The sequence below is a fragment of the Gossypium raimondii genome, chromosome 4 (genome assembly GCF_025698545.1).
Source record: "Gossypium raimondii isolate GPD5lz chromosome 4, ASM2569854v1, whole genome shotgun sequence".
Classification (NCBI taxonomy): domain Eukaryota; kingdom Viridiplantae; phylum Streptophyta; class Magnoliopsida; order Malvales; family Malvaceae; genus Gossypium; species Gossypium raimondii.
Window position 1 is genome coordinate 18,631,443 of NC_068568.1, and position 19,375 is coordinate 18,650,817.

At 32.9% G+C, this 19,375-nt stretch overlaps 4 protein-coding genes and 1 long non-coding RNA gene across 5 annotated transcripts; all 5 read left to right on the forward strand.

Moving 5' to 3' along the window:
* The first annotated feature begins 3,404 nt into the window (after nucleotides 1–3,404).
* Nucleotides 3,405–6,225, forward strand: LOC105767405 (uncharacterized). Its single transcript, XR_008195330.1, has 3 exons — nucleotides 3,405–3,907; nucleotides 3,993–4,140; nucleotides 6,063–6,225. It is a non-coding gene; the product is annotated as an uncharacterized LOC105767405 (long non-coding RNA).
* Nucleotides 6,226–7,066: 841 nt separating this feature from the next.
* Nucleotides 7,067–10,068, forward strand: LOC105763485 (uncharacterized protein At2g29880-like). The gene is made up of 3 exons (XM_052629690.1): nucleotides 7,067–7,143; nucleotides 8,886–9,257; nucleotides 9,333–10,068. Exons 2-3 carry the CDS (start codon nucleotides 8,892–8,894, stop codon nucleotides 9,741–9,743), a joined length of 777 nt encoding a protein of 258 aa, XP_052485650.1. The 5' UTR covers nucleotides 7,067–7,143; nucleotides 8,886–8,891; the 3' UTR covers nucleotides 9,744–10,068.
* On the forward strand, nucleotides 7,168–8,852 carry LOC128040590 (uncharacterized). Its single transcript, XM_052629691.1, has 2 exons — nucleotides 7,168–7,775; nucleotides 7,883–8,852. Exons 1-2 carry the CDS (start codon nucleotides 7,248–7,250, stop codon nucleotides 7,961–7,963), a joined length of 609 nt encoding a protein of 202 aa, XP_052485651.1. The 5' UTR covers nucleotides 7,168–7,247; the 3' UTR covers nucleotides 7,964–8,852.
* A 1,516-nt stretch (nucleotides 10,069–11,584) lies between the features above and the next one.
* On the forward strand, nucleotides 11,585–13,479 carry LOC105767404 (CASP-like protein ARALYDRAFT_485429). Its single transcript, XM_012586917.2, has 3 exons — nucleotides 11,585–11,715; nucleotides 13,031–13,163; nucleotides 13,255–13,479. Exons 1-3 carry the CDS (start codon nucleotides 11,585–11,587, stop codon nucleotides 13,447–13,449), a joined length of 459 nt encoding a protein of 152 aa, XP_012442371.1. The 3' UTR covers nucleotides 13,450–13,479.
* A 4,700-nt stretch (nucleotides 13,480–18,179) lies between these two features.
* Nucleotides 18,180–18,916, forward strand: LOC128040386 (uncharacterized mitochondrial protein AtMg00810-like). The gene has a single exon (XM_052629082.1). It carries the CDS (start codon nucleotides 18,260–18,262, stop codon nucleotides 18,662–18,664), a length of 405 nt encoding a protein of 134 aa, XP_052485042.1. The 5' UTR covers nucleotides 18,180–18,259; the 3' UTR covers nucleotides 18,665–18,916.
* Nucleotides 18,917–19,375: the final 459 nt, after the last annotated feature.

The following is a 19,375-nucleotide window of genomic DNA, read 5'->3' on the forward strand; positions in this document are numbered from 1 at the left end:
ATCTTAATATACTTCTCGTGGAAGGAATACCAATCTTCCTTGAGTCACCTCCGCAAGTTGATTTTGTGCAGGTCATCGAGCTCCTAGGGTGGCTGTGAAATACGTTGCGTACACCTGAACTATCGCATGACTCAATTAGATTTATGCATCTCAACCATTTCAAAAACAACCAATGGCACTTTGACATGCCAGATGTTGCAATTCACCAAAATTTCGATCGAGACACATTCTTGAATCCTCAAATCCGCATATGGCATCCATACAAACTACATTATGAATTTATAATTGTTTATACATGCATAATATTTGATTTCCAAGTGCTAGAATACATATTATATAAAATTGAAATTCATAAACTAACCTCCTCTTTGGTTTCTTGATCTAAAGCTATTTGGATATCCTCGAGCTCGGTTGGTATACCGCTGTGTCTCACGGGGTTGTTCCACCTATTCAAATGATATGTTATTTCAAAATTGCATCAATTAAAAATAAAAACGGTAATGATATTGTGGAATGAATTTTACCATATGACGAGTAGGAATTCGTAAGGGAGTTCCACTTAGAGGCGTAAAAATGGTAGTCGATACCATGCCCACGATTGGAGAATGAGCATGCAACTGTTGATTTTGGCTTTATCTAGTATCATGACTCGACACATTTCTCAATACAATGTTGCCAACACCACTGATCCCCAACTAAGTCGTCCCAATTCCTTCAAGTCGGCTAGTAGTAGTAGTCACCTTAAGATTACGAGATTTATTTGGCATTAGAACACCCCCGATCAAGCTTAAGATGAATGCGCATGTGAATTGTTCTTTTTCGACGTCGCTCGCTGAAGCCTCCATAGTTTGGATGTTGTCCTCCAAGCATCTCATCTTGATCCAACTATCCCTGAACTTGTTTAACACCTTTCCTAGCAACTGCTCACGTGTTGTAGTCCAATCGACACTAACAACTGGTCCAGTAATGACATCCCCACTGACCAGTAAACTGAGTTGTAAATTGACATCCTCGAGTGTAATTGTACACTGGTCGTAAGGGAGATGGAACGTGTTCGTCTCCGATCTCCATCTCTCTATCAAAGCACTAATAAGTGGGGGATCTAATTTAGTCCCCTCAAGCATGCGAGCTACGTTTAAAAAGACTGCATCTTGTAAGTGTCCATGAACGACCTCTGGTACACCTTTGCTTAAGTTGTTTATGTACATCTCCAAAATTCGACCTTCGAGCTAAGTATATAAACATAAAAAAATAATAATCTAAACAACATAATAATTAACTATTTAAATTTAAATAATTTAATAAATTTACTTAGCATTTGTAATTGAACGTCAAGATATGTTTGTCATCCAAATGAATAAGTTGATTTGTCATTTAAAATTTATACAAAAGAATAAAATTGAAGAGAATAAAATTCAAAAAAATAATTTAAAAATATTTGAGGATTAAGGATTGAAAATTCGAAATTGAAAATTTAAATTTGAAGATTGAAAAATAAAATTTGAAATTGGGGATTGAATATTGAAGATTGAAGATCGAAGATTGAAGATTGAGAATTTAGGAAAAAAGAATGAGTATGGAGTATTTGGGTGAAAAAAATGAGTGTTTAAGGGGTTTATATAGGAATTTTTATGGTTGTTGAACCCTACTAGTCATCGGAAAAGTTACCGTTTGAATAGTATCATTAAAGGAAAATGCGTCCTGCAGGGCGCGTTTTCACTAATGTCGCAGTAAAAACGCACCCTGTAGGACAAGTTTTCCATTCACTCTCCAAAATTAGCATAGATCTGTAAATTTTAAGAAAATCAACCTAGTTTTTTAAATTTTTTTCAGCATTTTCATATAAATTAACCATTCTATATGTATTATTATTCTCTAACCTTATGTTTTATTATTTATTGTATGTTATTTTTAAATACACACATATATTCTAAATATGTGATTTTCACACACATACATGTGTGATAAAATTTTTAGTATAATCAATATAAGTTAACCAAATATTAAATAATTAAATAAAATAAAAAATAATAGTTGGAACAATACTATTATTTTTAATTATTTTTAATTATTAACTTTACAAATATCAAATAATTTTAAAATCCTTCCTCAAATACAAGGAAAAAGTATTGAAGTCCTCTACTATCAACAAGTGCATACAAAGAATGAAGTGGAGCTTGTGCCACATTCTCCAAGGCATTAAGTCGATGTCCTTTGAAGAATTCGTTATTCAAGCTCATTAAAAACCTTTTGAGGAGGTAGTTCACGATAGAGGCAAAAGTTTAGTTAATAATGAAGGTATAGATTAGTCTACGATTATGAATATAAAAGACATTTTTTCTCAAGTTAAAGGTAAACCAAAAGTCACACTAAAGGAAAAATAAATAAAAAAAGTATTATTTCTTTGATGTTGATGTTCCAAGCATACTTGAAGAATTTTTAAAAGTTAATTTGATTCTCTTGACAATAATAAAGTGACATGAATAAGCTAATCAAGTAGATTATCTCAGCTATTGCAAATACCAACACTTGATTAGCCATCTTCTCAAGAAGTGTTTGATTAGCTCATGATTGGACTTCAGTCAAATGTCTAGGCACTGTTCATCTAAAATATGATGCTTATTGTTAATCCAAAATATGATGTTGTTAAGTACAAGCCTAAAATGTTCATTAAAAGAAATGATGTTGTTAATCACAAGTTTAAACTATTGTTTCACTATTGAATACGAAATTGAACTACACATCCAAAAAATTTGAACTATGACATGATTTGATCCTTAAAAAACAAGGGTATGCAGATCACCACCACAAAGAAAAATCCAAATTTCAAAGTACATGAGTTTTCAAAGCTAGACTTCCACCTCAAGTTGGGAAATAAATCTACCCTGGAAAACAAAGTCGATGAGCTAAAGTCCTAAGGCAAACCTCAAAAGTTGACCTCTATCCTGGGTTGGACAACAAACCCACTTTGGATCATGATACAATGACATCTAAGTAATTGCTACTTAGTTGGCAAGTTCACTACACACTCCATCGTTAGTCATCTTAATGCTTCGCAGTTTTGGGTAAATCTATCATGATCATCATGTTTGGTGCATGCTTTATCTTTCATCATCTAGATGCTCTGAAAGGTTGAGCAAATCTCCCATCATCTTGATGCTCCACAGGGTTAAGCAAATCTTCCCACCATTGGGATGCTTCCAAGGGTTGAGCTATCCTCTACCTCAAAGTTTAGATGGATCTTCTTTGGTGTGCCTGAGTTATCCTTAGCCATCTTAATGCTTTTGAGTTTATGATGGATTTCATTGGCACTCGTGTTATCTTTCACCATATTGATACTTTTAATTTTGGGATGGATCTTTTCTAGATGCTTCAAAGGCTTGGATAAATCATGCTCTATCTCTTTCCATGTTAAACTTGCAAAATCTGAAATTGACTCTCATTAATCATTTCCAACGTCCTATATTTTATTTATCACCGTATTGATGATTCAAAGTCTTGAATAAATCTCAACCGTGGTGGTGTATTTCCCATGCAAAATTATATGAAGAAATCGAAGTTTAGAACTTTCAAAGGTGCGTGGTATCGATGTTAAAGGTTCTCTGCGTCAAAACTAAGAGCACGTTTGGTTGGATGGAATTGCTATTCCATTCTGCATAAATTCCGCGCGCTATAGTGTTGCATGCGTTTGGTTCACCGTTTCCTCTATTCCACTGAATAGCTATTACATTGTCATTCCCTCATCTCACCGTTTAGGTATTCAGGGGTTGGGGGTCTGCATACCCATTCAAGGCAACACCGTTTAGGTTTTAGACGAAAATAACCTGCCTCTCTTCTTCCCAAAATTCACTCCAGATTTCTTCCTCCCCAAATCAAACATCCATTCGCCCTTCATCTTCATCTCCCGGTACGTTTTCTTTCACCTCTTTCAAATTTTCTTTCCCCTTTTCGGTTGAGACTTTTTCTGCTGAACTTTTCTTTTCCCCTTTCAGTCACATTTTCTTCTTGTTTACACGAATTGAAGAAATAAAGTTTCTATTGGATGCAATGAAATCCATCAGTACCAACAAAGTACTAAACTCCTCATCAGAAACTGCCTTTCGAAAGGCTCGTTCGTGAAATTACCCAAGACTTTTTAAGGTAATACCAAATTACTGCTTCTTCTTCATTTCTATTTCAGCAAAGGTTTGTTTGCATCTTTGTAATTACATGAACCATACATCAGCTTTGTTTGCATCTTTGTTGATGGTTTGTTTGCATCTTTGTTGCATCTATGTAATTATTTTGATGTTGATGTTTCTATTTCAGCCGATAATGTTGATAGTCTTCTGATAAACCCATTTCTGCCAGGTTTTTGTTTTTAAAAGTTTTTAATTGGTTGGCTTTCAGGGTATAAAAGGGAAATGGAGAAATCCTTCATTCCTCATTTTGTTTTTGGTGTTTTGTCTATTTTGGGCATGTCTTTGGTGAATGTTGAATACCCTACTTGTATTTCACCTGGACTGTTAGTTATGGTACCCATTCTATTCTTGGAGTTCCCTAGTAGGTTACTCTAATCCCTTGAATGGCTTGTTTAGGACTTGGTTTATCATCCTAATATACTTAAATATTGATCCTTTTATATGTGAGAATTATGACTGACAACTTAATCTTTTTCTATCAGTCTAATTAATATCTCAAGCCATTATTTGTTTAAAGTGTTGTGCAGGCATTATTATTGTATCATAAAGAAAAGATTTTGTGATGAAATTTGTAATTAAACTAATATATAATTGTTACTGGACAACCTAGCTACCATTATTCAAAAAGTTATATAATTCTCGTAGCTTTAGAAAATGAAAGATACAGAGATCAAAAGCTGTTATTTGCCTCGTGTTCTGTGAATGTCTACTTGGTAATCTTATCAGCTGGTATCTACACTACTTCAATTGCTGCAACATTAGTCATATGGCCAGTTTTATTGTTTTATTATTGCCGTCTTTTCAGCTCTCTTTTGGTCCAGTTTTATAGTATTTCTTAATACCTTTTGCACTGTCAATATATTAAAGCTGTCATTTACCTATCTTTGGAATTGTAAACCTTTTACTCATCTCCTTTGGCATGTGCATGTTTTACGTACAAAATTATACCATTTATTTGCATAATGCTGTTTTCATATTTGTATGACACCATGACGTGGTTAAATGATATGAGTAGGTCACCCTGGTCGAAAGTGAAATGGGATAGTGATTTTTTGCAGAGAAACCACTGACAAATTTTGTTCATACTTTCCAATCCACCTTTTATTTGATTAATTCATCAATGAGAAACCTATTCTAGCAGCTTATTTTGTGTGAAAAACCTTAGAAAACTGTCAACAAAAAAGCAAAGGTGAAGTATAGAAGACTTCACTCAATCCAAGCTTTCACAGCCAAGGAATGGGATTTTGAAGGCTTAGAAATTAGATAGTGTAATGATGATGAGGGTTTCACTTTGGCTCCTACGAGAGTCCTATATATATATATATTCCTTTTGATCTTGGTGGTCAACAAAGTTGCCATTTATCGTTGTTGGGTGGTGCACTATCGCAATCAAGATAAAATAGGGGCAAAGACGGCCCCGACCTTCTCGTAGTTTCATTTGTTGTCCTAATGCCATTAGCTCCAATGGTTTTAAAACAAAAATTTTGGGAATTTGGTTCTTGTTTGGATTGTCTTGGCAAATATGATTAAAATTCATTTTGTTTTAGTGTTGCTATTCTAGAAATCATTTAATAACAAAAGATTGTTTTTTTTATACTGTAACTATGGTTGGGAAGATGAAGAGAAGAGTTGATATGATGCACCTAAGCCATAACCAATGTTGTTGTTGTTGAAGTTTTCAAGTGGAAATGGTTTCTGTATGTTTATATTCAATTTACGTTTCTGTATGTTTATATTCTGTATGTCTCTTTATGTTTCTATTCTGTATGTTTCTGTATGTTTCTTGATGGTATCCCACGGTTGTCCATGTATGATTTTATATTAACACAAGTGATGTCAATTTTATAAAGTTGATAACATCCTTATTATTTATTGATGCAGGTGGACAGACAAGTATCAAGTAACGGACATAAACAAATATCTCCACTGCAATGATGATACCATTTACTCTTTTCTAGTAATACATAAAAGACAATATATACATGTTAAACTACATTTACATTTTGGATTTGATCTTTTACTTTAAACAAGAACATTTTGGTTATATTTTAGTTTCAATATGTTTTTATTTTCGATATGTTTTATTTTTATATGTTTCATTTAAAACTATTTTAATCTTTTAATATATTATTAAACTATTTTTATTTTGATATCTTTAATTTATGTTATATTTAATTTTGGTCTTCAAACAATGTTTTATATTACTTAAATTTTTTGATTAAAATTATATTTGAACAATGTTTTTATATTACTTATATTGTTTGATAAAAAATATAATTAACAATACAAAATTATTTTTGGTGAATTAATCATTTTAAAAAGTTTTTAATCAAATGCTACAAACATTATAATTATAATTAACACTAGAAATTATAATTAACACTAAAATTTATAATTAACACTAAAAATTAATCAAATGCTACAAACATTATAATTATAATTAACACGAAAAATTAATCAAATGCTACAACAATTATAATTATAATTAACACTAAAATTTATAATTAACACTAAAAATTAATCAAATGCTACAAACATTATAATTATAATTAACACTAAAACTAATCAAATGCTACAACAATTATAATTAACATTACAAAATTATAATTATCACTAAAAAAGAAAGTAAAATGCTACAAACAAATCATTTTTTAAAGGAAGATATTTAACATACTATATTAATGAAATGGATATTTTATAAAAAAATAATTATTAAACGTTAGTCATCAATTAATCAAATCTAGAAAAATACACACTTTTCTTTTCTTTTCTTGTTGATTGATAAAGAAGTAAATTTCAATTTTTTTACTTGTGAAGATAGTTTTAATTTCAATTTTTTGCTTTGTAAAGAATCTAAATATGTATTGCTCATTTTTCTTTGATATTGTGTTATTGCTTCCTCTTCTTCTTTAGCCTGTTCGATTGTTTCCTCTACTCACAGTTAAGCGTCTTGTAAATCACTGTAAGTTTTTTGGCAATTAAATTCTTTAATTTTATTTTACTATTATTGAAATTAGTATTGGAGAAATGTGACCCTTTTACTACAATTTGAAGTATCTTGCAGTAATGGCTCATCTGCCTTTAATTGCACAAAGTGTGAGACGTAAAAAAATTGGTATTGCATTGACAATATGGTTGCAAATCTGTAGAATTGCATGTTGGTTCTTACTTACATTGGGTGTCAGCCATAGCCTACATACTTATAGACCAAGGATTAGATCCTATATTTTAGATTTTTATGCAAAGCGGGATTATGTGAAAAGGCTTATATATGCTAGTGACGAGACTTGTATTGAACAAGTTAGGATGAATAGATTTGTCATTTTTAAACTATGTAAGATGTTAGAAACATTAGGGGGATTGAAGTCATCAAGGAACATGCTTATTGATGAGCAACTGGCAATGTTTTTACATATTATTTCCCATCACCTTAAAAATCGAGTTATCAAGCATCACTTAACTAGGTCCGGGGAAACTGTTAGCAGATCATTTCATAGTGTTTTAAATGCTGTCATACGCTTACAAGATGTGTTATTTAAAAAGGCAGAGCCAATTACAGCTAATTCTTCAGACACAAGGTGGAAATGGTTTAAGGTATTTGACTGAGTTTTATATATAGCTTGTACATAATTTAGTTGTTTTAGATTTAAATATAGTATCCTAACTCAAGGTTTTATAACATGTGATATAGAATTGCTTAGGTGCTCTTGATGGAACCCACATTAAGATTAGGGTTCCAACAGTTGATAAAGCTAGATATCGAACGCGAAAAGGTGACATAGCAACAAATATGCTACGTGTTTGTACACCTAATATGCAATTTGTTTATGTTCTTCCTGGTTGGGAAGGTTCTGTTGCTGATGGACGGGTTCTTTGAGATGCCATTAGTAGGAGACATGGGCTAAAAGTTCCTCATGGTAAAGTGGAAAGTTAGAGGACTTTGAGTTAATTTGTAAAAGTTCAAACTTTTTTTGGTGAATTAATCATTTAAAAAAAGTTTGTTTTTATAGGTTGTTATTATCTAGTTGATGCTGGATACACGAATTGTGAAGGATTTCTTGCACCTTTTAGAGGACAACGATATCATTTGAATGAGTGGCATCAGGGTTATCAGCCAAGAACTTCGGAAGAATTTTTTAATATGAAACATGCCTCAGCACGTAATGTTATTGAAAGATTCTTTGGGTTATTAAAACTTAGATGGGGAATACTTAGGAGTCCATCATTCTATCCTGTAAGGATGCACAATAGAATCATTATTGCATGTTGTTTGCTCCATAATTTTATTCGAACCCATATGAGTATTAAACCTAGTAATGTGGTAGATGACGATGAACCGAATATCGTAAGTATTCATCCATCGGATGCATGGGCTACTTAGAGGATGGAACTAGCTAACCAAATGTTCGATGAATGGCAAGCATCTAGAAATTAGTTAGGTTTAGGGACAAAATGAGTTTGAGTTAATTTGTTTATGTTATTTTATGTATCTAGTTTGTGAAACTTTGGAGGTGTTTGAATTGTTTTTTGTATTATACTAAACCTGTTGAATTATAATTTAATTTATTTTCATTTGTCATGTGTTATAATTTTATAAAATGTTGAGCTTTTGATTCATGATATTGAACTTAATTTTAATTTTATAAAGTGCTCACCTTTTGATTCATGATATTAAACTTAATTTTAATTTGTTTTTTTCTTAAGATAATTATGTCAGGTGCTTCAGAATCAAATGTTTCTTCCCAAACATCTCGAGGAACCAAAAAGAAATGGGTTCCAGAAGAAGATGCAGCGTTGGTTTCCTGTATGGTGGACTTGCACAATGTTGGAACCTTTAATGCTGATACAGGGTTTAAATCCAGTTATTTAAACGAGTTGGAAAAAATGTTAGAAAAGGCTTTACCCAATGCAATGTTGAAGGCTAGGCCTAATATGGAATCGAGGATTAGGGTATTGAAAAGGGATTGGTCAATCGTGTATGACATGCTTAATGGCCAAAACAATAGCGGTTTTGGTTGGGATGAGCATAGGCAGCTCGTTGTTGTTGAAGATGCAGTTTGGAACTCTTATTTAAATGTAAGAATTATTTCAAGTCTTTATTATCTTATTTATTCTCAACTTATAACTAATATGATTTCCTCATTTTTATAGAGTCATAAAGAAGCCGGTCAATTTAGACATCGTAGTTTTTCTTACTACGACCAACTTACTGCCATCTACGCACGAGATCGAGCGACTGGTAAAGATGCTCAAACAGCCCCTGATGTTATTGAAGAAATAAATGCTCAGGGTGTACCTACTACAGATATGAATGAAGAAAGAAACGAATTCTATAACTGCGAAACTGATGTCTCTTTGGATGACGTGGATGTTTCCGCTACGGAGCCGCGACCAGATAGAAACCAAGGGGGTTCCTCATCTTCAAAGAAGAAAAAGAAGAATTCTAATGCAAGTGATAATATTTCTTCTTCATTTAATGAGACTGCCACTTTATTGGCGGAAAACATGTGGGCCATTGGCGAACAAATCAGTAGGAGTATTGCCTCCGATGTGGTAGTTTAATAGAAGTCAGAAGAATTCTAGATCATTCAAGAAAAAGCTACAAATTTATATCCAACCTTATGTGAAATAGAAGGTTTATCTGTGGATGAGCGGTATCGAGCTTTGAGTAAAATTCCAGATCATCCAACTCAAATGCTCGTTTTCTTTAGTTTACCTTCTGATGTGCGGTTGAAATGGGTCAGAAGATTTCTTGCTGACCATTAAAAATAATGGTTCTATTGATGATATTTTCGTAACTTTTTCTGTTTGTAATATTTGGGATGGTATGTCACTACAATGTTCAAACTTTTTGATGTTGTAAAACTGTATAACATATGGATTATGATGTAGAATTTCATTTTAATCTAACCTTTTGTTAATATATGAAAATTATGTTTATACAAAATATAATCCTCAAGTTATTTATTACTGCTAATAATTTTTTATTGTAGAATAACTAAATTATTTGTTTCACTAATGATATTTTAGCACATTAAATATGTATTGCAGTTTAAAAATAATAAAGTAGATTATAAATTATATTTAATAATAATTATTTTAAATTATATTTTATAGTATTATATATTATGATTTTAGTAAATTCATATAATAATATTTATTATTAAGAATTTTATTATATTATATATTTTAATTAAAATATATTTAATAATAATTATTTTAAATTATCTTTTATAGTATCATATATTATGATTTTAGTAAATTCATATAAGAATATTTATTATTAAGAATTTTATTAAATTATATATTTTAATCAAAATATATTTAATCATAATTATTTTAAATTATATTTTATAGTATTATATATTATGATTTTAGTAAATTCATATAAGAATATTTATTATTAAGAATTTTATGCAATTATATATTTTAATTAAAATATATTTAATAATAATTATTTTAAATTATATTTTATAGTATCATATATTATGATTTTAGTAAATTCATATAAGAATATTTATTATTAAGAATTTTGTTAATTTATATATTTTAATTAAAATATATTTAATCATAATTATTTTAAATTATATTTTGTAGTATTATATATTATGATTTTAGTAAATTCATATAAGAATATTTATTATTAAGAATTTTATTAAATTATATATTTTAATTAAAATATACTTAATAATAATTATGTTAAAATATGATTAAATTATTTATTATTGATATTAATAATGTTATTAAAATTTAATAACAATAACAATAATCATTTACCTAAAAAAATTGTGCTAAGGGTATTCTAGTCATTTTAGTTTTTTCCCTTATGCTATTACAACTTCATTCCATTCAACAAAACACAAGAATACTATTACACCTCTATTCCATTCCATTCAACCAAACAAAAGGATTACCTATTACGCCTCTATTCCATTACAACGAACAAAACGTCACCTAAGGGTTCGTTTGTTTGCAGGAAAACATTTTCCGAAAAATATTTTCATGATTTTCCAGTGTTTGTTTGATTGAAAACATTTTACATTTGGAAAATATTTTCCAAGACACGGGTAAAATGAATGGGTTTTAGGGAAAATGTCTTACGGATTTCATTTCTGTAAGACATTTTTCAGTTCCTCCTTCATCCAGGTAAGGCTCATTCTCCTTCTTCTGTTCTTCATTCCTTTTTCTTCTTCCGTTCTTCATCTTCCTTCCAGGTAAAAGTTAGTCGCATATCTTCTCTTCTCAGCATATTCTGTTTCGTTTCCTCTCTTTCTCAGACAAATCTACCATGAATTCTATTGTTTCAATCCCTTCTCCTAGTGTTTGGCCTCAGCTTTTTTATTGGGTTTTAGGGGAATACACTAAATATGAAGAAACAGAGAAATAAGATGACCTGAGGGACAATGCAAGCAGTGCTACGGGCGTTGGGAACAAGCGCCAGGTTTACTCTTCGTTTGGGACAAACTGTTTTCTCCACTGCTTTACTTCTCTTTATGTGTTTGGATGTTGAATTCTATAGCTATACTTCTTTTAGGTAATTGTCAATGTTTTAAGATTCTTCCATTTATTTGGTCATATTTTATCTTTCTTCCTCTCTTTGGCTTTTAATCTTCAATACCCATGTCTCTTTGTTTCTGATATTTTCTCGGAATTCAATTTGTTGTCAACTTTTAATAGCTGGTTTTGGTGTTACTTTGGGAACCTCTGGGGAAAAACTATCACAATTGTGATCATTTTAGTGATTGGTTTTTAAGGATTTGGATACTTTGTGTGTCTTTTTGCCATGTAAAATAGCAACTTTACCATGTTGGAGAGAGCAAACGTACTTCTAGTTCCTACTAGTATCTTCATGGAAATTGTTTGAAGGGAAGGGCTTTTGGGCTTAGGTAGAAAATGAATTAGGTGAATTCTTTTTTTTATGAAAGCAAAAAGATTTAAGGTTTAAAAAAAAGCCATTTTTAGGAAATCTTGCTTCTTGCTTATGGATGACTGCAGGGAAAGGTGCCATTTAATGATTGAAAGGGTAAAGTTATCTGAGAGTCTATTTTGATTCAGGGATATGCAAAGATCAATTGCTTTTTTTATGGATGACTGAATTTGGACTTTCAACAATTAGAGTTATCAAAACCATTCTCAATATACATGACCTGTTACTTGGCTAGTTGTTGAACTAGACCATAGAATATAACTTATATGCTGATGATATTTGTTATCCAAGGCTGGATTTCTGGACTTCTTATTTTCGACTCTGTTCAGATTGAAATTATTTGTTATTCTCTTTCCTCTATTAAAATTTTTCACTAGGTGAAGGGAAATGCAAAAAATGTGTCTTTTTTGTGTATAAAATGCACAATGTTGGGAGCATTTGTACAAGAAAAAGGCCTTAATTTAGGGTAGGTTTGGATGGGCGGTGCGTTTACCTGCGGTTAGTGTAAAAACAGCGGTGGCGGTGAGATTAGATACTGTAGCGATACTGTAGCGTGAGACAAAAAGTAAGCTAAACGCACCGCACCGTACCCAATCGCCCATCCAACCCACCCTTAAGCAATTAACAAAATGGCCAGAGTCAAGTAGCTCATCAAGTGCTAATATCAAGGATGATTAAGCTTGATGTCAAGTGAATCAAGATAAGGTGAATTGTAAAAGTAGATAGTGGTCTTGTATGGCTATTGAATGATAAAAAATTTGCCTTGTCTATAGTGTTGTTCGATCAATTGCAAGTACAAACTATAATGTTCAATTGCTCATTAGATATAATGATATAGAAAATAATGTTTGTGTTTTAATTGTTGCTCACCAATTGTTGGGTAATAAATCAAACTCCAATTTTCCTTTAAATTTTTTCGCAGCTACTTGGTGACAGTCATGGGTTTAGTGACTCCATGGAGTATGTCATTAGCATTGGTTGATGCATATTTCGTGTTCGTTAAAGGCTTACCACGACAACCAAGGGTACTGCTGGTTGTCATTGTTGGAGACTGGGTATGTTACAAGGCTTATTATGCATATCATCACCATGGTGTTATCCCTTATCATAATTTGATGTAAAAACATGTGTTTTATCTGATTGCAGGCCTTGTCATTTCTCTCACTAGCCGCGACTTGCTCTACTGCTAGTGTGACAAGTCTCTTGGTCAATGTCAGCTCGACATATTACCCGTCAAATATATGCAGTAGATATCAGTTGTCTGCAGCTATGGCTTTCATGTCGTGGTTTCTATCCTTTGATTCAATTCTCTTCAATCTTTGGCTCCTTCCGTCTTTGTAGCGACTCGCAACTTCCAAGTTCCAACCCTTTCTTCATATACAAAAAGTTCAGCAGACAGATCTTGACAGTTCCATAGATGTTCAAATTAAGAAGTTTACATTGACAGTATTATATACGAACATCAAAATCTTGAATGATAAAATTGAATTTCAATGTTTTTTGAATAAAGTTTATCGCCAATTTACGATTCAATGATTCATTTATCTAGTTCATATAGTTTATTAAAATATAACATTCAACAAATTCTTGCGGTGGTGAAAGAAAATTGCAGCTACAAGCGCAAAGGTCCCTTACGGTTGTACCAAAATGACCAATTAGGGCCATTTCTTAATTACCCCTTAAAAATCCACCAATTTCAGCCAAACATTCCAAAGCCCTTAAATCACCCCTCCATATCTCGACAATTGTTTCTCCTAGGGAATTTGCTTGTTTTGTTTCTCCTAGGAGGTATATTTGCAGGGGTCACACTTGATTGGTTATGGCTCATAAGCAAGGGATGGTAAAGTTTAGGTTCAAAGCTGGTTTTAGGAATGAAAAATCAGGTTTATTGAGTTGAAATTGGAAATAATGATCCCTTGCATTTTGATTTGAACACAGTAAATGATGAAATTGTTCCATAGTCGTAGGCTACACGCACCAATGCTGAGATTTCATATTCATTAAAATTCATTTGTATTCATCAACACCATGCTAAGATTACTGAATGTGTCATTGTCTTCTATTCTATCTGTCATATATTTTTGAGATATTGAGAAGTAAAGTGGTTGGCAAAGTGGTTAGAATCAGTTATGTATAAGTTAGTTAGTTAGTTAGTAAAAGTCTATAAATATAGAACGTACTGTCAATTTCTAATATACTGAGGAATTTTCCATAATTAGTTCAATGATTTTCAATCATTTTAACATGGTATCAGAGCTCCGGCGATTATTGCTTTTCCGATGATAGTTCCGATGCTGTTTGCTAGTCATTGGTTGCGGTCATTCTGGTATTTTTTCCATGGTTGCTTTTATTTTGTATTGTTGATATAATTGGAAGATAGTGGGCTGCTGTTGTTTTCTTGTGCTAAGTGTCCATTGGGCTTATGAAGTAAGCCGGAAGCCCAAATTTGGTCTTTAATCCCAAATTGGATTAGTAATCTAAGGTTTTTTTCCCCCCAAATCGACCGATCTTCTCTTACGTCTTGTTCGTCGGTTCTTTGTTTTTTCAAATAGCAGAGGCGGTGAGTTATCATGAATCCCTCTGAATCAACCATTGATTTTAATCATCCACTGTATTTGCATCCATCCGACCCAGGAACTTTGCTAGTATCGCATCAGTTACATGGGGTTGAAAATTATAATGTCTGGAGTCGGACGATGAAGATTGCACTATTAGCGAAAAACAAATTGGGGCTGGTGGATGGCACTTGTTCCAAAGAATCACTGCCAGAAGAAATGGGTTACCAATGGGAAAGGTGTAATGCGATTGTACTATCTTGTATTCTCAATACTGTCAGCAAAGAACTTTCGGCCGGAATCGTGTTTGCGTCAAGTGCAGCAGCTGTTTGGACTGACCTTAGTGAGTGGTTTCACAAAGTTGATGGCTTAAGAATTTACTTCTTGCATCGTGAGATTGCTTCTCATCTTCAAGGTACTGCTTCCATATCTGCGTATTTTACCAAGCTTAGATTACTTTGGGATGAGTATAATGCACTGGTGCCGTCATCTTCTTGTGGGTGTATTCAATCCCGACAGAATGTTACTCTGGTATCACAGCAGAATTTATTTCAATTTCTTATGGGTTTGAATGAGACTTATAATGCAGCGCGTAGTCAAATTTTGTTAATGGATCCCTTACCTACTGTTAATCATGCCTACTCGATGCTTATGCAAGAAGAGTCGCAGAGAAAACACAATTCTAGTAATATTGGAGTTGATCCAATTCCTTTTTCTTCGGTTCAAATGGTACAGAAGAAGCATTTTTTTGGCACATGTGATCATTGTAAGATTAAGGGACATAAAAGAGAGAATTGTTATAGATTAGTTGGCTATCCTGCAGATTTTAAATTCACAAAGAGAAAGGGAAATACTAGCTCAGATTCTGCTGTGAATAATGTTGCTACTACTATTGTTCCTGCACATGGTAATGAAGGCATGGATTCTCTTGGTTCTCGTCCACAGATGCCGATGTTTACACGGGAATAATATCGACAAATCATGAATTTGTTGAATAAGGAACCTGCTGTTGAAGCTGCTGCCAGTTTAGTAGGTATGATTAACATTGGTCACAAGTGGATTGTAGATACTGGTGCTACTGACCATATACTGTCTGATCTTCAATCTTTAGAATCTCCAGTTGAATGTGCATTGGGTTCATCTTGTGTTAGACTTCCAAATGGTTCTTCTGTTCCCATTACCCATGTTGGCACTTGTAATATTTTACCTACCTTACAGTTAACCAAAGTTCTTTATGTTCCCAATTTTCACTATAATCTTCTTTCTGTTTCAAAACTTACTAACGATCTTAATTGTGTTGTTTCTTTTTACCCCTAATTTTTTCTTATACAGAATCTCTCCAGTGGAAAGATGAGGGGGATTGGTAAGGCACAAGGTGGTCTTTACATCATTGACCCGTTTCGACAGACTAGTGTGGCTTCACCCAGTGTTGCAGTTATTTTTTTCTGTTGACTCATCCTTTCTTTGGCATACCAGATTTGGCCATGCTTCAGTTTCAAGACTAAATAAGGTTCCTAATCTTTCTTGCACAGTTTCAGATGTTGATAGTATAAAAAAATGTTCTGTTTGTCCACTTGCAAAACAAACTAGGCTTCCCTTTCCTGTACGTTTGACCCGTGTTGGTGAGGTTTTTTCTCTTGTTCATATTGATTTGTGGGGACCCTATCGAGTTTCTACTCATAGTGGTCATCGTTTTTTTTTAACAATCGTTGATGATCATTCGCGAATGACATGGGTGTACTTATTACGAAATAAAAGTGATGCCATTGTTTCTCTCAAACAATGCTTTGTCCTAGTCAAAAATCAATTTTCAACCATAATTAAGACGGTTCGTAGTGATAATAGGACTGAATTTTTTCAAAATGAATGCAATGAGTTTTTTCATATGAATGGCATTCTTCATCAAAGTTCATGTGTTTATACTCTTCAATAGAATAGAGTTGCGAAACAAAAACATCGCCATTTGCTGGAAGTAGCTCGGTCATTAAAATTCCAGTCTCACATGCCTAGCAAATTTTGGGGTGAATGCATTCTCATTGCTTGTTTTTTAATTAATTGTCTACCTACTCCTATTTTAAATTGGAAATGTCCTTTTTAATTCTTGCATAAAGTTGCCCCTGATTTTTTCGGTTGAAAGTTTTTGGTTGCTTAGTCTATGCTACAATTCCAAACTACCATGACAAATTTTCCCATAAGGCTGTTCCATCTGTTTTTATGGGATATTCACCTGTACAGAAAGGTTACTTGTTATTTAGTCTTGAATCAAAAATTTTTTTTATTAACCGTGATGTTGTTTTTCATGAGACTATATTTCCTTTTGCATTTCCTAATTAACAATTTTTACCCTTTCCTGATACTGATAATTCAGTTTTCCTTCACCTTGAACCATCACCTTCTATTACTATTCCTACTTCTAGTAGGTCAGTATCTTCTTCCCCCCATTCTCTACCTATAGTACCTACTAATACACCCCTGCGTCGCACTACACGATCTGTTAAACCACCTACTTGGATGAAAGATTACGTTTGCTCTAACCAGTCTTCCGCATCTTATACCACATGTATGTTTCCTATTTCTCATGTCTATTCATTCTCACATTTGCCTAGTCATACTCAGTCATTTGCAGCCCTTATTTCATCTTTGGTTGAACCCGAACCTATACTGAGGCCATTTCGGATCCACAGTGGATCAATGCTATGCAACAGGAGATTCGAGCTTTGGAGGACAATGGTACTTGGGAGGTAGTCCCTTTATCTACTGGTGTTGTTCCAATTGGGTGTAAATGGGTTTATAAAATCAAATATAACTCTGATGGCTCAGTGGAAAGGTTTAAAGCTCGACTGGTTGGGAAAGGCTATAATCAGCAGGCGGGTATAGATTTTCAGGAGACCTTTTCTCCTGTGGTGAAACACGTCACTGTTAGAACTGTGATCAGCATGGCAGCATTTTCTGGTTGGCCTCTTTTTCAGATGGATGTGTATAATGCATTTTTGCAAGGGGATTTGTTCGAAGAGGTCTATATGGAACTTCTGGATGGTTTTCGCAGCCAGGGGGAGTCTCGAGTATGTCGTCTGCGCAAATCACTATATGGCCTGAAGCAAGCTTCTCGGCAGTGGAATTTAAAACTCACTGAGGCGTTAACGCAGGGAGGCTATGTACAAAGCAAATATGATTATTCGTTGTTCACAAAAAGGAGTGGGGGTAACATAGTTATCTTGCTCATTTATGTTGACGATCTGTTAATTACCGAAAGCAGTATTGACATGATCAATGAACTAAAAAAGATTCTGCATCAGAGTTTTAAGATGAAGGATTTAGGAGTGCTGAAGTATTTTTTGGGAATAGAAGTGATGAGGTCAAGTGAAGGAATTGTATTGAACCAAAGAAAATATGCTTTGGAGTTGATAGTAGATCTGGGTCTAGGAGAAGCAAAATCAGTAAGTACACCGCTTAAGCAAAATCAAAAGCTTACATCGGTTGAATATGATGAATCTGTGCAGGAAGTGGCTAATAAAGATGATTTATTTCCAGATTTTACGGTGTATCAAAGACTTTTGGGAAGGTTGTTGTACCTGACCAATACGCGACCAGATATAATGTTTGCAGTTCAACATTTGAGTCAGTTTATGCACAGACCGAAAAATTCGCATTTGGAGGCTGCTATCCGGGTGGTACGATACATAAGGAAAAGTCCTGGTCAAGGTATTTTGTTATCTGCAGCTAGCAAATTGCAGGTGGTTGCTTTTTGTGATTCCGATTGGGCTTCATGTCCTATGTCTAGGAGATCAGTGACTGGTTTCTGTATTAAACTTGGAGAGTCTCTTATATCGTGGAAGTCAAAGAAACAAACCACAATCTCTCGATCATCAGAAGAAGCTGAATATAGAAGTATGGTGGTAGTAGTGGCAGAAGGTGTTTGGCTGAATGGATTGTTAATAGAAATAAGTCTTAATCAACCAGCTAAGTCTGTGGTATTTTCAGATAGCAAGGCAGCTTTATAGATTGCAGCCAATCCAGTTTTTCATGAACGAACTAAGCATATAGAGGTCGATTGTCATTTTGTACGAGATAAAATCAAAGATGGATTGATTCAAATGCAGCATGTGGGAACAACTGAACAACTTGCTGATTTAATGACAAAGGCTCTAGGTGTTAAATAGCATGAGTATTTAGTGTCCAAGTTGGGGGTTAAAGATATATATCAACCCTCAACTTGAGGGGGAGTGTTGAGATATTGAGAAGTAAAGTGGTTGGCAAAGTGGTTAGAATCAGTTATATATAAGTTAGTTAGTTAGTTAGTTAGTTAGTTAGTTAGTTAGTAAAAGTCTATAAATATAGAACGTACTGTCAATTTCTAATATACTGAGGAATTTTTCATAATTAGTTCAATGATTTTCAATCATTTTAACATATATCATATATCAAATTCCTAACTACCCTACTAATCAAATAGTTAAGTCTTTAATCTTTGCAATATATATATTTAATTTTATTTATTTATTTATAAATAAATCATTGCAATATATGTAAAAATAATTTAAAAAATATATAAAATTTATTAATATATATGTAAAAATAACTATTCGGAAAATATTTTAGGAAATCGCCAAATAACAAAAAATATTTTACACAAATTCATCCAAACACCGTAAAAGTAAATCATTTCAGAAAATAAATTATTTTCCAAATCATTTTCGAAAAATATTTTACAG

Coding starts and splice junctions, on each gene's coding strand:
- LOC128040590 (XM_052629691.1), top strand. CDS start 7,248: ATGGCTCATCTGCCTTTAATTGCACAAAGTGTGAGACGTAAAAAAATT. Junction 7,776..7,882: donor CAAGGTGGAAATGGTTTAAG/GTATTTGACTGA, acceptor AGAATTGCTTAG/GTGCTCTTGATGGAACCCAC.
- LOC105767404 (XM_012586917.2), top strand. CDS start 11,585: ATGCAAGCAGTGCTACGGGCGTTGGGAACAAGCGCCAGGTTTACTCTT. Junction 11,716..13,030: donor TATAGCTATACTTCTTTTAG/GTAATTGTCAAT, acceptor ATTTTTTCGCAG/CTACTTGGTGACAGTCATGG. Junction 13,164..13,254: donor TTGTCATTGTTGGAGACTGG/GTATGTTACAAG, acceptor ATCTGATTGCAG/GCCTTGTCATTTCTCTCACT.
- LOC105763485 (XM_052629690.1), top strand. CDS start 8,892: ATGTCAGGTGCTTCAGAATCAAATGTTTCTTCCCAAACATCTCGAGGA. Junction 9,258..9,332: donor TTTGGAACTCTTATTTAAAT/GTAAGAATTATT, acceptor TCATTTTTATAG/AGTCATAAAGAAGCCGGTCA.
- LOC128040386 (XM_052629082.1), top strand. CDS start 18,260: ATGTTTGCAGTTCAACATTTGAGTCAGTTTATGCACAGACCGAAAAAT.